General features: G+C 34.5%; 1 protein-coding gene and 2 long non-coding RNA genes across 6 annotated transcripts; all 3 read left to right on the top strand.

The window, feature by feature from the left end:
* Positions 1-1,168: 1,168 nt before the first annotated feature.
* On the top strand, positions 1,169-4,031 carry LOC108198958 (uncharacterized). 2 transcript variants are annotated; one of them, XR_001802226.2, is made up of 3 exons: positions 1,169-1,880; positions 3,034-3,090; positions 3,468-4,031. It is a non-coding gene; the product is annotated as an uncharacterized LOC108198958 (long non-coding RNA). The 2 variants fall into 2 exon arrangements; XR_001802225.2 differs by having other exon boundaries at positions 3,031-3,090.
* Positions 4,032-5,041: 1,010 nt separating this feature from the next.
* On the top strand, positions 5,042-8,023 carry LOC108199007 (uncharacterized). 2 transcript variants are annotated; one of them, XR_001802250.2, is made up of 3 exons: positions 5,042-6,082; positions 7,236-7,292; positions 7,670-8,023. It is a non-coding gene; the product is annotated as an uncharacterized LOC108199007 (long non-coding RNA). The 2 variants fall into 2 exon arrangements; XR_001802248.2 differs by having other exon boundaries at positions 7,233-7,292.
* Positions 8,024-11,401: 3,378 nt separating this feature from the next.
* Positions 11,402-16,852, top strand: LOC108199449 (protein tesmin/TSO1-like CXC 2). Of its 2 annotated transcripts, none has more exons than XM_017367261.2 (10): positions 11,402-11,812; positions 12,584-12,744; positions 12,841-13,522; positions 14,195-14,679; positions 14,761-14,835; positions 15,370-15,550; positions 15,634-15,729; positions 15,805-15,871; positions 16,085-16,238; positions 16,323-16,852. In XM_017367261.2, exons 1-10 carry the CDS (start codon positions 11,696-11,698, stop codon positions 16,654-16,656), a joined length of 2,352 nt encoding a protein of 783 aa, XP_017222750.1. In that variant the 5' UTR covers positions 11,402-11,695; the 3' UTR covers positions 16,657-16,852. The 2 variants fall into 2 exon arrangements, with proteins under 2 accessions (XP_017222750.1, XP_017222751.1); XM_017367262.2 differs by having other exon boundaries at positions 11,563-11,812; positions 16,100-16,238.
* The last annotated feature ends 791 nt before the right edge of the window (positions 16,853-17,643 follow it).

Genomic DNA, 17,643 nt, shown 5'->3' with positions numbered 1-17,643 from the left:
GATATGAAACCAATCTATGGACCATCCGTTTCAACTTGACCAAAAATTTAAGTGGGCGAGTTTGTAACACCCCAATCCTAGGAGTGCCCACGGGTCGGGTTGGGCGGGTTATATGTTAAACCCAATTAAAGCTCGGTTTAAATTTCATCGGGTTGGGTCGGTTAGAATTTATTTTGGTTTGGGTCGGTTAGAATAGGTTACTAGAAAATGAGTGTGAGGTAGGATCACCTAGTTTTGTATTTTCACAATTTTTTCGATACAAGTTGAGTTCATTATCGAGTTTGTTTGCCAATAGCTTAGTTCTTATTAAGCGGAACTCATGATTCGTTCAAATTAGAAATTATTTCACGCACTTATTATGAATTTAAGTGATATATGATATAATGTTGGTTTAGATAGAACGACACCTAAAATTGTTTCTCTAAAAACAAATAAAATATGTGAAAAGTAAATAAAATATGCGGGTCGGATTAGAATGGGCGGGTTATAGGCAAAATCCTAACCCAACCCATTGAAGTCAATTTTAATAATTTTCAACCCAATCAAAATTCGATTTAAATATTTTCGGGTTGGTTTAGGGTTGGGTCGGGTCGGTTGGGTCGGTTTGGGCGGGTTTTGGTAACCCATGGGCTGATGGGCACCCCAACGCCGGTCTCATATCGAGGAGCCTTATGAATTATCCATTTCGATGTAACGACGACGTTAGAATCTTAAGTGGGATGGTTGGGAGACTTTTTTTTTTTACAATGAGAATGGATCTCAACGAAAAGATTCGGCAATTCACCGTGATAATTCTTTCATTCAAGAAAGTTTATCATCTAACCATCGGACATGCAAGATGACCGGGAAAATTTAGACAATAAAACTTTAATGTCCGAAAAGAAAAACCCGTCTTCTTCCAAGCATCCTGAAAGTGTAGACAATGGAACAAGAATAATATAAGTCAATATATATAACAACTAATATATATTAAAAATTAAGGATAATATATCCAATAACAAATAAATATTAAAAACATTTGTATATTATTCGGGAAGTGAAAATGAAATGAAATGAAATTTCATTTATAAAAACATTTGCATAGATACTGTTACCAATTTGCATAGATACTGTTACCAATTTACCAACAAATCATGCTCTTTTGAGACTTATTGTAACACCCGTGAAATTTACAAGTATGATTATTTAATTTAATTATTTATTGTGCAAAAAGGACTATTTTATTAGTCTCGGATTTAATAAGATTTATAATGCGGGAAATATTAAGGTCGTAGTTTTAAGAATTCTAGAAAACACGTAATATTATTTGGTGTGGGCCTGTCGTTAATTTAAATATGTATATTAACGCGATAGCTGCGTTCATATGAAAGGTATAGTAGACATGAATATTTATTTAATGACTTGTGAATAAATATTACGTTTTAGCCAAGATGATTATTTCTATTATTTTATAAATTTGGGGATTGATTAGAAAATATTAAAATAGTTAATAATATACTTATTTAATTATTTTGTACAAAGATTTAATTATTTCATATTCACAATTATGAAAAGTATAAATGAAGTGGGAATTATTAATAGTGAGACGGAACTTAGGGAACAAGTTACGAAACTTGGAACGCAAGCATAATCACTTGGTGCCCAAGTCTCGATACTTGGCGGCCAAGCAAAGTGCATAGTTAAAAATTAATTAATGGATATTAGGAGTAATCGCAATTAAGGGGAGCTCTATAAAAACCCAACTTTGGGGTGCCTAGAGTTTTGTTGGATAAAAGAAGTTAAAAAGTGAGCCGAGGAGAAGAAAACAAGTGAAGAAAGTCCGGCAGAAAGAAAGCTTTGGGAGATTAAAAGGAAAAGAGAATTAAAACAACTTAAAAGAGGTAATGGTCTAGTCTTGTGCTTCAAATACATATATATTTATGGTAAATGAAGGAGCATGCTTTCACTTCTCTACTGGGACCACATATGGTGTATTAATAATTTAATATAGTAAAATTCATAAGAAAGGTGGTTTATAATTCATGTTTATAACTTAATATTTACATCCGTGTGCAAAGTTGTAGAAATTAAACTCCAAAAACTTAATTAGGGTTATTCATAATTTTGGTTTTTGGTGTTGACTTGGTAAAGCTGAATTAATTGAGGTTGGATTTTGATTGTTGGGAGAGAGTGTTGGTTGGGAGGATGGCTGCCGGAGAGAGATAGGCCGGAGCACCGCCGAGCGGAGCTCGCCGGCAATGTCTCATCGGCGGCTGATCGGAGTAGTGAGAGGAGAGACAGTGAGCGAGAAATTGAGTTGGCTAATGGGTTGTGTGTGTCGAGTTGGGTGTGTGTAGAGAGAGAGAGAGAGAACTGGAGGGAGAGGGAGGTCGAAGGCGGAGCTGAGGCGGCGAATCGCCGGAGCGTGGCTGCTGGGCAGAAAGAAGGAGAGATGAGGGAGAGGAGTTGAGGGGCAGTTTAGTAATTTTATTAAAAATGGGTTCTGATAATAATCCGCTGTGCACTAATTTAGTGTCGGATTGTAAAATAAAATACATATTTGGATTCCTTGTGAAAAAATAGATGGAATCGACTCTTGAATCATATGATTTGGATGAAAAATGAGGGAGTTATGGTTGGTCAAAGTTTGGCTATGGGTGTTGACTTCGGGGAGAGAGAAACTAGATGGGTGTGTTGTAGAAGATGATGATGTGTCAGCTCCTCATTGGCTAGAATATTGAATATTAGTATTTAAATAATTTGAGGGATTAAACAATGGAATTAGTAAAAGTGTAAAACATGAAAATTTAAGTAAATAATATTTCGGATTTGATGGTGATGCCTAATTTTGGATTTGAGATATATTAAATAGATTTATAATTTGGTTGATTTAATAAATACTTAACTAAATTAGTGGATTTATTGAATAAAAAGGGTAATTTAGAATAAATGAGAAACGATCTAAGTAAATATTAAATGAGGAATTATAAGTAGATTCTACGAGATTGTCCTTATAAGATAAGATTCTAAATTTATTATTTTGTGATATAGAAGATTGATTATCTGGAAGGCGAGATTGAGTAATCAACTTAAACTGGAACGTGGTGCACTGTAAGTATATACTGTACCCTTCACTGTGATATTTTATGATGTTTCGGTGAACATTTTGTTGATGACTTCTGATGAGAAATGAGTATTCTTACATTTGTTCTGTGTGTGATGCTTCCTTCGGGAAGTAAGTATGATACTTCCTTCGGGAAGGAAAGCTAAACCAATTGTTTAGCTGGCCGGGATCCCCAACAGTAGAACGTGTGAACTTTGAACGTGTTTGAATACTCATACTCATCTTGATGTGTGAAACTGTTTTGATGACTTTGATGAAATATTGATTTGGTTCACCAAGTTTTGTGAATAAAACTCAGTTGGAATGTACGTATATGCTTACTGAGCTTCATGAGCTCATCCCTTTTTATGCACTAACCTTACAGGGAAGAATTCTGGAGAAGGATATTCAGGCAAGAGTAAAAGTGTGATGAACCGAAGTGCTAGACTTGATTGGATTTGCAAGTAGAAGTTTAGGAGAAGTATTATGTAATCGAAAGAAATATTTGTGAACTTTTAGAAGAGTGATGTAAGACTCTGATGTAAGGTAAAATATGCCTTTAAGTTATGTTAAAGTTTGAGATTATGAAGATGTATTTCGGTGTGTTCAGTAGAATGACACCCCGGGTCGTGTTGCTGAGGTCATCCCGGGCCGGGGCGTCACAGGTGGTATCAGAGCTATAGGTTCGAGAATCGGCGAAAGTAGGATTAAGACTCTAGATTAGTGTGATTTTAAGTTAGAAAAGTGGTCTAGGGGATATATGGATCATAGTTGTGAATGTGCGGATAAACTATGTGTTTAGTACTTACTATAGCTAGAACCCCCAGAGTAAAAGGGACTGTAGATCCTGTTGAGGCCAAGATATGGCTAAGAGAAATAAAGAAGACTTTTGAAATATTTGGTGCAGAAGAGAATAAGAAAATCATCTTTGATACTTATATGCTTAATAGAGAGGCTGATTATTGGCGGGAAGTTAAACAAGTTATAGAAGAGTCTCGTGTGATATATACTTAGTTGACTAAGAAGTAATTATAGTAGATAAAGTTTGACCAAGTTGTGAGAAAATCGTTCGAAAGCAAATCTTTGAGATAAATCTTATTTCCTTGATATTTCTTTAATCCGATTGAGATGAACAACCCTAATAATAGGGGACACAAGGTATACCTGTCTGTGTGATAGGAGTTGGATGGGACGCCATCACTTGTGTGTGTTGTGATTACAAGAAGGTTAACAACCTTTAGTAGTGTCTTAATTTAGACACGCAACACTTAGTTCTCTTGATCATTATTGATCTCTCAGTCATCCTTTTATTTCAAATGAAAGCTATTTGAAAACTCATTGATTGGTGATTACCATTGTGAAAGACTTTTATATATCCAAGAAAGTTTTCAAAATTCTTATTTCCTTTAAGTTCTTTTCAAAATGCTAAGATTTCAAATAATTTGATTTTGTTCTTCTCAAAATACAGTTGCTTTGAAAAAGTGTTTTAAGAAGGTGTTGTATGGTGACGTTAAATCGAGACCCCCGTATTTGAAGGATGCCACATCGATTACTGAAAGTTATATAATATAACCCTTACCTAAGGTTGTTGATTTGTTTGATCGATTGAAGAGAACGTCTTACTTTTATAAGCTAGATTTGAGATCTGAATACCATCAATTAGGGATTAAGCCTAAAAATATACCTAAGGTGGACTTGAGGACCCGATATGAACATTGTAAGTTTTAAGAGATGCCTTCGGATTGACTAATCCACCTATAGCATTTATGGATTTTATGAATAGGATGTGTTCTTATGCAACATGGAAAAGTGATAACATATGCTTCTGGACAACTTAAGGACTACGGATTGAGATATCCTACCCATGACCTAGAATTAACTGCTATAGTATCTGCTTTAAAGATTTGGTGACATTACTGCTATGGTGAGAAGTGTGAGATATTTACAGATCATAAGAGTTGAAAATACTTGTTTACTCAAAAGAAGTTAAATATGAGACAAAAATGAGATGGTTAGAATTGATAAAGAACTATGACTGTACGATTAACTATCACACAGGGAAAGCAAATTTAGTTGATGATGCATTAAGTAGAAAAGAAAGAGTTAATGTTATGTCGTTACCACATGAATTGATTCGAGAAATGGAAAAGCTAGGATTAGAAGTTAAGAATTTAAAGCATAAGGAGGGAAGGATTTATGAGACGTTAGTGCAACCAGAGTTGTTTAGCACCAATCGGGATTCCGAGGACGGAATCCTATAAGGAGGGAAGAGTGTAACACCCGTGAAATTTACAAGTATGATTATTTAATTTAATTATTTATTGTGCAAAAAGGACTATTTTATTAGTCTCGGATTTAATAAGATTTATAATGCGGGAAATATTAAGGTCGTAGTTTTAAGAATTCTAGAAAACACGTAATATTATTTGGTGTGGGCCTGTCGTTAATTTAAATATGTATATTAACGCGATAGCTGCGTTCATATGAAAGGTATAGTAGACATGAATATTTATTTAATGACTTGTGAATAAATATTACGTTTTAGCCAAGATGATTATTTCTATTATTTTATAAATTTGGGGATTGATTAGAAAATATTAAAATAGTTAATAATATACTTATTTAATTATTTTGTACAAAGATTTAATTATTTCATATTCACAATTATGAAAAGTATAAATGAAGTGGGAATTATTAATAGTGAGACGGAACTTAGGGAACAAGTTACGAAACTTGGAACGCAAGCATAATCACTTGGTGCCCAAGTCTCGATACTTGGCGGCCAAGCAAAGTGCATAGTTAAAAATTAATTAATGGATATTAGGAGTAATCGCAATTAAGGGGAGCTCTATAAAAACCCAACTTTGGGGTGCCTAGAGTTTTGTTGGATAAAAGAAGTTAAAAAGTGAGCCGAGGAGAAGAAAACAAGTGAAGAAAGTCCGGCAGAAAGAAAGCTTTGGGAGATTAAAAGGAAAAGAGAATTAAAACAACTTAAAAGAGGTAATGGTCTAGTCTTGTGCTTCAAATACATATATATTTATGGTAAATGAAGGAGCATGCTTTCACTTCTCTACTGGGACCACATATGGTGTATTAATAATTTAATATAGTAAAATTCATAAGAAAGGTGGTTTATAATTCATGTTTATAACTTAATATTTACATCCGTGTGCAAAGTTGTAGAAATTAAACTCCAAAAACTTAATTAGGGTTATTCATAATTTTGGTTTTTGGTGTTGACTTGGTAAAGCTGAATTAATTGAGGTTGGATTTTGATTGTTGGGAGAGAGTGTTGGTTGGGAGGATGGCTGCCGGAGAGAGATAGGCCGGAGCACCGCCGAGCGGAGCTCGCCGGCAATGTCTCATCGGCGGCTGATCGGAGTAGTGAGAGGAGAGACAGTGAGCGAGAAATTGAGTTGGCTAATGGGTTGTGTGTGTCGAGTTGGGTGTGTGTAGAGAGAGAGAGAGAGAACTGGAGGGAGAGGGAGGTCGAAGGCGGAGCTGAGGCGGCGAATCGCCGGAGCGTGGCTGCTGGGCAGAAAGAAGGAGAGATGAGGGAGAGGAGTTGAGGGGCAGTTTAGTAATTTTATTAAAAATGGGTTCTGATAATAATCCGCTGTGCACTAATTTAGTGTCGGATTGTAAAATAAAATACATATTTGGATTCCTTGTGAAAAAATAGATGGAATCGACTCTTGAATCATATGATTTGGATGAAAAATGAGGGAGTTATGGTTGGTCAAAGTTTGGCTATGGGTGTTGACTTCGGGGAGAGAGAAACTAGATGGGTGTGTTGTAGAAGATGATGATGTGTCAGCTCCTCATTGGCTAGAATATTGAATATTAGTATTTAAATAATTTGAGGGATTAAACAATGGAATTAGTAAAAGTGTAAAACATGAAAATTTAAGTAAATAATATTTCGGATTTGATGGTGATGCCTAATTTTGGATTTGAGATATATTAAATAGATTTATAATTTGGTTGATTTAATAAATACTTAACTAAATTAGTGGATTTATTGAATAAAAAGGGTAATTTAGAATAAATGAGAAACGATCTAAGTAAATATTAAATGAGGAATTATAAGTAGATTCTACGAGATTGTCCTTATAAGATAAGATTCTAAATTTATTATTTTGTGATATAGAAGATTGATTATCTGGAAGGCGAGATTGAGTAATCAACTTAAACTGGAACGTGGTGCACTGTAAGTATATACTGTACCCTTCACTGTGATATTTTATGATGTTTCGGTGAACATTTTGTTGATGACTTCTGATGAGAAATGAGTATTCTTACATTTGTTCTGTGTGTGATGCTTCCTTCGGGAAGTAAGTATGATACTTCCTTCGGGAAGGAAAGCTAAACCAATTGTTTAGCTGGCCGGGATCCCCAACAGTAGAACGTGTGAACTTTGAACGTGTTTGAATACTCATACTCATCTTGATGTGTGAAACTGTTTTGATGACTTTGATGAAATATTGATTTGGTTCACCAAGTTTTGTGAATAAAACTCAGTTGGAATGTACGTATATGCTTACTGAGCTTCATGAGCTCATCCCTTTTTATGCACTAACCTTACAGGGAAGAATTCTGGAGAAGGATATTCAGGCAAGAGTAAAAGTGTGATGAACCGAAGTGCTAGACTTGATTGGATTTGCAAGTAGAAGTTTAGGAGAAGTATTATGTAATCGAAAGAAATATTTGTGAACTTTTAGAAGAGTGATGTAAGACTCTGATGTAAGGTAAAATATGCCTTTAAGTTATGTTAAAGTTTGAGATTATGAAGATGTATTTCGGTGTGTTCAGTAGAATGACACCCCGGGTCGTGTTGCTGAGGTCATCCCGGGCCGGGGCGTCACACTTATGATGGATTTGTGGATTATCCAAATTCTTGTATTCGGACCAGTATAATTCGACTTATTTTTAAATTCGAAATTTGGTGCGTCACCCGATTTCTAAAAGTACTCGGGATGTGACCCAAGTCCCAATGGTCACTGTATAACATCTCATTTTCTACCAAGCACAAAATAAATTGAAGTATTGAAATGTTAGTTATAATTGTTTATTCTAAAATAGATAATATCAAAGCATTCAAATTAAATAATTAATCTTTTATAAGTAATTTTAAATATAATTATCAATTAATCACTAAAATTTTCAATTTTAACAAGTGCTGAGATTATTGTTTTGTTTATGAGTTATACCGCAGAACATAGTGTCATGCTATTTATAAAAGTTATTGTTATCTTTTGATTATAATATTTATGTTGTAAAACGTAATCCGCAGATTGTCGGATATCTACAAATATCGTGGAATAAAAATTTATAAATTAGATGATTAGATTATATTTTATCCAATTATGTGTTCCAATACTCTATTATTTTTGTATACTTTATGTGATTTTAAAAATAATTTATTCTTTTAATTTCTAAACCATTATCTTCATTCTATATCCATAAATTTTTGTTATTAATAAAATTAAATCCCACACATTTAATAAATTTCAATATTATGATTATTCATATATTCATATATTATAATAAATAATTTTAAACTTAAAAAAACGAAACTGGTGAACAGACCGAACCCAAAAAACCATTTGATCTTTTCGGTTAGGGAAAATTAATTCTAAAGTCCCTAAACTATAGACACTTTTTTTTCTAGGTCCCTGAACTATAAATGTCAATTCATAACTAATTCAACTCTTAATTTTTTTCTATTTGGGTCCTTCCGTTAGATCTGGTTTGACGCCGTTAGTTCTTCTTAAGTTCATGAGAATCAAAGATAACTTTGAAGGTGAATTCGGTATCCAAATTTGAAACTTGAGTAATCAAATTGCTCGTTTTTTAATCCCCTATCCATTTATACCATCAAAATTTAGTTTGGTAATTTCCGAATTTTGAGTTGAATATTAGTTTTCATTTTAATAGCTTTTATTCGAATTATAATGATATAGATTGATAGATCGTGTGATTATGAGCATGTTCATATAATTTTTGTGATTTTTAATGTTCAAATTAGCCTCGTCGGAAAATTCGAACTCACCGGATTTGAGCTTTTCCGACCAAGTTCGCCGGAAAAACTAACGACGTCAAAACAGATCTAACGGAAAGACCCAAGTAGAAAAAAATCAAGAGTTGAATTACTTATAAATTGACATTTATAGTCAAGGACCTAAAAAAAAGTGCATATAATTCAAGGACTTTAGAATTAATTTTCCCTTTCGGGTACGATTGTTATCATATACTCCCTCCGTCCCATTTTAACTGCTTTTGACTTTTTTACACGTATTCTAAGGTGTTAGAAAAAACACATTAAAACATAATTATTTTTTATAAAATTTATATCAAATAAAAGTTTAGAGTCTAAATTTTTATTTGATATAAGAATTGAAATTTTTTATCAAGCGTAGATATTATTTTTTTACACCTCAATATACGTGTTAAAAAGTCAAACATCAGTTAAAATAGGACAGAGGGAGTAGAACTCATATAAAAATTAGATTGAACCGAAATACGGGTTCGATAACAGTTTAAGGTCAAAACCAAGCCGGCACCCTCTGCGCCTCCATGCTCCGTAGTCCGCAAACCTTGAATAGGTTCGTTCTGGTGATCTGGTCTATCAATTCAGCGGTCCACCTCTACGTACGGTGCACGCACCCACCCTATTGTTTACTTGTGCAACTTCTCATAAAAACCAAACTCAACATGCAAATTCTTATGAACAAAAAGTCAAAACGTTTCCAATCTATTCCAATGAGCTTCACTTCTTGTGGTATACATTTACCAAACTCGTTGTCACTTCATACAAACAAGGGTTCGTAGATGTCTATCTGTTTATTAATTTTTTTAAATCATTTCCACTGTAATTCTCTATTTTGTCTTTTTGGTCATTGAAGTAATTCTCTGCTTTCACTAAATTATTAATCTACCAACTATCGATATCATATACAAACATAAAAAATTAGAATTCACGGGATAACAAACGTTTGATGATAAAAGTATAGAAGAATCGCTTGTCACGGTGTTCACCCATCTTTATCACATACGTGTGGACATAATATTTTGAGGCTCTCAAATTATATAATCTACTGTATGCAATAAGGATGGGCACGGGGCGAATCGGGGTAGGACCGAATCTCGGGGATTAATTTTTTTCCCGATCTCCGCCTCAAACAGGGAACGAAGATCTTCGCGGGATTTCAGCAAATTTTATATTTTAATAAAAGAATGAAAAGTTATAAAATATGATATATTTTTATCATATCCCTAAAATCCTGACTCGAACGGAGCAGGATCGGGATTGAGCGGGACAAAATGAATACCCATCTATACTATACAGTAGTGCATTTGATTAGTGATATATCACCTGAAATTATACACAATAATGATTTTTAAATCAATAAACTTATATACTAATAGATAAATATTTTATGATTAGGATGTAGTTTCGATCTTCCACCTCCAATATTATCCCGAATACGTGTAAGTTACTTGTAAATTGACTTCAACTTTATATACAAAATGAAAAATATCAACCGATTTCAAATCTCATCCGAAACATTACTATCTTCGTATAATTTTTTAAGGGTGTTGGTTTTCACTATCACAATTTGAAACATTAATATCTCAGATATCACGATTTGAAAAATTGACCCTCGATATCACTTATTAACGTTATATGATATAATGTTAGGTCACAAGAACACAACGCTATTAGATGTAACGTTCTGTTTGATAGGTTAAAACAACAAAACACTACAGGATGCAGAGGTTTTGATGGGATTAAACAAATACAAGGCTATATCGTGTATCGTTCGGTTGGGACATAACAGAACCGAATGCTATATGATCCAACATTTCCTTTCAAATTAAATACACTAAACTACACTGTGTTAATAAATGATATTTGAGATTATTTTCTCGATTCTCTTATTTGGGACATCACTTGTGTTTTTAGTGAGATATGAGGTCTTTTCTCATTTTTTTAATAACATGTATTAAAATATTCACATATTTTTTGTGATTATGAACTAAATTTGCCTCACTGTAATACTGTCTCATAGGATCCTCAATTAAATTAGTCGATAACTCACAAACCTATGGATATACTTAACACAGCTCACTCAACACCAAAAATTTTGTTAATTTTGTTAATTTTTTATTAGAGACATTGACCTTCTCAAGACTGCTCCATTAAAAATCTTAATAAATAAATAAACCGGACCGCTTGCAGTAAAACATTTCCCAGTAAATTACAGTGTACGTTACTTTTTTCACCTCTATAATTCGCACTTAAAAAACCTACACACAGAGAGAGAGAAGATACAAATACATACAAACATCACAGTGCATTGCTTCTTTAATCAGTGTGTGTGAAAGTGTGTGTTGGACCAGTGTGGGGTTGGGGGTGTTTCCCTCGGCACGAGAAAATCTCTTTTCTATTTACTCCCCTCTTCTCCCGCCCTCCCCCCTTCTCAAATATACTCACACATTCAGAGAGAGAGAGAGAGAGAGAGAGAGATAGAGATAGAGATAGAGATAGAGATAGAGAGATAGAGAGATAGAGGGTGGGTGTGTGTTTTTATTTTGTGGGGTTGTAGAGAAATGGGTGAAGAGAGTGTGAATGCAGAGAGAGAGAGTGAGAGTGGGAGAGGGGGTTGTGTTGTAATGGATACTCCTGAGAGGAAGCATCAACTCGCTCCCCCTGTCTCCAAATTCGAGGTGATTTCTGATTTAATTAAAGTTGGGACTTTTTTTGGGGTTTTTTGAAGATTTGGGGATGTGGGGTTGTGAATCTGTGTTTGATATGTTGGATTTGGGTGTTTGTTAATTCGGTAAATGCTTTTGTGGTGTTTTGGTTTGTAGGTGTTTTGGTTTGTAGGTGTTTTTGGTGTGTGTTGAATTGGGGTTGACTTGAATGTGTGAATCTGTGAGTGATTTGGTGTAACTTGTGAGATCCGTTTGGTGGCTACTAATTAGGGTTTTTCTTTCTGTCAGTTTGGGTGATTTACACTTTTACTATTATTGTTGGATAATGTTGAAGTGATTACTAATTGGAGGGGTTAGTGAAATTATTTTTACATTTTTTGTTATTGCAAAGTGTAATGTGGTGGTGGATGAGGGAGAAATCGATGTTGACATATTATCTGCTTTTGCTTCGTTTACCTGTGAGTATTGGGCATTATATTGTGTGTTTAGGTTGGTCTGTGTCTGCTTAAGCTCAAGACTATTAGGTTGTATGAGTCCTGGTGTTTTTCAGCAAACAATGGCACTGTCCAGTGTCGAATCTCTTAATTTTGCATTCAATCACTCACAACCCTTATGCATATTTGTGAAAGCTAATGTAAATTTAACACTTCATGGGTTCAGTTTGACTATATTTTTTGTTAGTTAGCTTGTTCATGATTACGTGCCTAGTACAGCTGAAATTACCAATTCATGTTTGTGATATTTGCTGTGAATGTGAAGTTTCTTCTGAATTATGACTTGCAGGATTCCCCCGTCTTCAATTATCTCAATAGCCTTTCTCCTATCACTTCTGTGAAGTCCGTACACATTACTCAGACGTTTAACTCGCTTACCTTTTCATCTCCTCCATCTGTTTTCACTTCACCTCATGTCAGTACTTTGAGGGATAGTAGAGTGTTAAGGAGGTAATCACAATCTTTCTTGATGAATTGTTATATCTCCTTTTATTATACTATAATATAAAGATTGCAGATTTTTGTTGATCCATGTTCTTTATTCAGGCATCAGTTCTCTGACCCATCCAACTCTGAGTTCTCTTCTAGTCATGGAGACAAAGAGGATAAAAGTGGAGAAGCTACTGACATTCCTCATAATGTTGAGCAACAACAAAATGATAATCATGTGGACGTAGCTGGTAAATCATCTGCCGAGCCACTTTATGAAACAAATGTTGCTATTGAGCTCCCACAAACCTCAAGCTATGAATGTGTTAGCCCTGATTGCGCTAAAGCTTCTCATTGTGGCTTGGAAACCAATTGCATACCAGAATTGGCCGGCTCTTCTAAAGAACTTATTCCATATGTTCAAATTCGCCCAGGAAAAGAATCTATAGAAAAAGAAGTGCATTTGGAGGGGCCGAGCCATATCCAGGAAAATAAAGAATCTGCAGGATGCGATTGGGAGAATTTATTTTCTGATGAAGGTGACCTACTGCTGTTTGATACACCGAATGATTCGAAGACTTTAATTGATCCTAGTCAAAGATCAATAGAACCTGGAATGGGTTTCTGTAGTTCTTTAACTAATGATTTACAAAATCCTTTAGCTGTTAATGCAGTTAGTGCAGATAACAATTCTCAGCTTGAATGCGGCCGTGATATGTCAGTAGTTACAGATCAAGACATACTTGTTTCACAGAGCAAGCCTGTGGCTGGTGACAATGGTGATAATGTGGACGATGAGGTGAGCACTTGGTTATTGCCTTCTCTCTTTCGCATGATCTATGTTACTATTTATAACTGTGTTTTGCTTTGGTTATGTTTTTTTTTGTGTCATAAGTGTGACTCGAATCATAGTCATGTTCTATCTATTATTTATTACTGTGCTCTGCTTCAGTATGTCTATTTTTAATTTTGTCTCAAGCGTAACTCGAATTATAGTCTTTCAGTCCTGTGGGCGTTTCTTCTTTGGCCTTCGATAATCTTTGACTGTATGTTGCTTCTTATCAGAAATATTTACCATTCCATTTTATCCAATTATAAAGATGAGACTTTCGTTGATCGTATAAAGCTTTTCAAATCTTTGTTAGTTAAATAATGATTTTTCCGCTGGACTCGATATATTTTGGAATACTAGAGATATATTTATAGTTTATTGTTCCATTGACCCGGAAAACATTGCTCATTCTGAAATATTTGACATAAATCTATATGATATTGAGTTTTTTTTCCCTTTGTAGCATTAATTAAAAAGAGACCTCATTTGGAACAGTAGAATTTTATGATGAGGCAGTTCATATAATAGAGAATTTATTTGCTGGCGTATTGCTTTTTAGAATTGATAATCATTTACTTTCTCATTGTAATTTTACCAGTCTGTCTAAATCATTTTCATGTTGCTTTTTTGGTTGCGCAGATTGCTTCTAATCTTCAACGTGGTATGAGAAGACGCTGTCTGGTATTTGAGATGGTGGGTTCTCGCAGAAAACGCGTGGATGATGGCTCTAATTGTAGTTCTTCAATGCTGTTGCAGTCTAATGAGAATACTGCTTCCGGTGACAAATGTGTAGTTCCTTTAAAGCCTGCGAGTAATGCCCCTAAGCGCAGACTACCAGGAATTGGTTTGCACTTGAATACACTTGCAGCAACATCAGTGGACCACAAAATTATAAACCATGATGCCTTCCCCCCTGGAGGACAACCAATAAGTGTCTGTGGATCGGCTGCTTATTTCAATCTGTCAAATAGTCAACAAATTGTAAACAGTGATTTGGTTGTAACCTCTTCGGATATCGATACATGTCCTCTTGAAGATGGTATTTTGAATGCAGAAAATGCTGCTCTAGGATCAGGATGCATGGTCAATGAAGTTTTAGATCACAGTAGCCCAAAGAAGAAGAAGTACGTACATTAATTGTGTATTATGTGTGAATTCTACTTTTTAAAATTTGCATGCGTGATACTATGAATCACTTCTTTCAGACGTAGATCGGACAGCGGTGGAGAAAGTGAAGCCTGTAAGCGTTGTAACTGTAAGAAATCAAAATGTTTGAAGCTGTAAGTTCTTACTTATTAAACTTACTTCTCTTATCAATTTATATTTTTTGCTTGTGTAATACTTGTCGTTGTAGTCTGACATAAGGCTGTTATTGTTTAGGATTAGGATCATTAGTTCTTATCTAATAATATTGTTTAGGGTCTTGCTGCATCAATTCTTTAACTCTTTACATTCTATCTCAATTTTAAACTTGCCCAAGTGATCAGAAAATTTCAGTCCTGTGCTTCTATGAAGCTTAACTATCTATGCTCTATATACTACTTAGAAATGCTCTTATGTAGTTTTTGTATGATTCTTGAAGCTGATAGTTGGATGCACGTCAGTTTGGATTGTATTGCATCTTTTTTCCATTTAAGATAATGATTATGATTGAAGACACAGTACGGTAAATATCATGAAATAAACTCCTAGATAAGAATGTCTGTAGATGATAGGGGAACTGATTTAGAACGACAAAGGTTATTAAAATTGTTGACCAATTTTGTAACTATTTATACACGTTTAAAAATAAACATGCTGCTATCTCTATGCAGCTACTGTGAGTGCTTCGCTGCTGGTGTTTACTGTGTGGAACCATGTTCATGCCAAGAATGTTTCAACAAACCGATTTATGAAGACACTGTCCTTGCAACTAGAAAGCAGATTGAATCTCGCAATCCCCTTGCATTTGCTCCAAAAGTAATCCGAAACTCTGATGTTATGATTGAAGTTGGGGTGAGAAAATAGTCCCCTGCTATGTGCTCTATTGTTTTTCTTAGTAATTATGGTATATCATTCAGATGTTTTGATTTGTACAGGAAGAATCCAGCAAGACTCCTGCTTCAGCTAGGCATAAAAGAGGATGTAACTGCAAGAAATCTGGTTGCCTAAAGAAATATTGTGAATGCTATCAGGTTTGTCTCATGGTGCATTTTTGTGTCCCTGTTATCTGTTAAGCCAATTCTGACATAGTATTTTTGGATCTATAGGGTGGTGTTGGATGCTCCATTAATTGCAGATGTGAAGGTTGCAAGAATGCATTTGGTATAAAGGATGGTAAGTTTGTTTTAATCGTCAAATCTATTTAAGGTGTTTCATGTATTGATTGAGTTTGGTCCACTCTGTTCCCTTTCTCACTCGGTTGTTTACTTTTTTATAATGGTAATCACTTGGTTCTTTTACTCTCTTTTTTGGTGCCAAGTTGACATAAATCAGTGACGTGCATCACTCTGATATTTGACTGAAGTTCTTTATTATCTAATAATGTAGGCTCTACTTCTACAGAAACAGAAGTCGAAATAGAAGGAGATGCTGAACAGGAAAAGAGAGCTGTTAATAGAAGCTTACAGATAACTACAGTACACAATGATGCAGAGCAGAAAACAAGTTTTGCTCTTCCTGCAACACCTTTACAGATTTGCGGGTATATTACTTTTAACAGTTCGTACTGGTTCTTTGCATGGTTAGATGTTGTTACAATCTTTTAACATCACTTTTATATGGCCAGTTCATCAATTCAGCCTTTTTCATCTAAGAGCAAGAAACCACCGCGTTCTTCACTTCTTTCCATTGGAGGATCCTCCTCAGGATTATATGGTACTCCAAGGTTTGGAAAGCTGAATTCTATTCAGCCTCTAGCCAACATCCATGACCGGAAAGAGGAAATGCCAGAGATACTCCAGAGAAATGCTTCTCCGAACAGTGGTGTCAAGTCTGGTTCTCCCAACAGTAAGAGAGTTTCTCCTCCTCAATCCATTGGATTGTCTCCTGGACAGAGAAGCAGCCGTAAGTTAATACTACAGTCCATTCCTTCATTTCCTTCACTCACCCCTAAGCACTGAGAAAATCAGTTTCTTGCATGAACTTAAATGAAGTTTTGGTCTCTTAAAAGACTTCTTTGTAGTAATTAGTAATTCTTTTTTTTTTTTTTTTTTCTCTCTCAGAGTTTTAAGTATTAATTATGTTGTTAGTGGTATGCAATTCAAGCTTACCTATATGATTGTATAATAATAGTAATCATAAATATGTTTCTGTTTATCCGTTGTTATGGGGCACATGGCAGCGTGATTTTAGTTCTACGCTTGTGAAAAATAGTAAGAAAATTAACTCAAATTCTATGCGCTAGATCAAAACACGGTTCGGAGTTTATCAGTTGATATTTCTTAAAGACAGACATAGAAAGGAGTTCAGCATTGTTATGTTAAATACAGGATTTTACTTTTTATGCTGTTGGAACTCATGAGCATAATAACAAACATCTCGTGAACTGGCACACTAGTTTACAGTGCTAGTAAAACGAGTGGCTCAGCAATTACTGTAAAATGTAAATTAAACCATAGAGGCAGAAGTGAACAGCATATTTGAGTTTAAATTGGTTCTGACTCAGGGTTTAATTTTGCATATTTCTAACAATCCGAGTTTAAGCATAATGAAATTCGGGTGACTAGTATTGTTGCAGAAGGTATAGGATGATTCAAACTGCCATACAGACAATTGCCTTAGACAACCGTGTGTGAATATTTACAATTCTGGAATTGGAAAATGAAATGAAGCTCACTTGATTGATTGCAAGGCTAATTATTCTGTCATAATCAAATTGATTCGCGTATGAGTCAGTTCAGAAATTATAATGAATTAATTAAAATTAAAATAATTTTGATTATTTTATCGAACTGAATATAATATTTCAGATAATGAATATCAAAATAAAAAAAAATCAATCTTTTATTTATAAAACAATACAGAAAATCATTAAGCTTCACCGTACACGGTTAGGTCACCAAAGCAAAAATTTACTTTATCCGTCTCTTAATACTTTTCTTGTTTGT

This window comes from Daucus carota, chromosome 8 (assembly GCF_001625215.2).
Source record: "Daucus carota subsp. sativus chromosome 8, DH1 v3.0, whole genome shotgun sequence".
In the NCBI taxonomy this organism is placed as follows: domain Eukaryota; kingdom Viridiplantae; phylum Streptophyta; class Magnoliopsida; order Apiales; family Apiaceae; genus Daucus; species Daucus carota.
The sequence above is the reverse complement of the archived record's forward strand: the minus strand, read 5'-3'. Positions and strand labels throughout refer to the sequence as shown.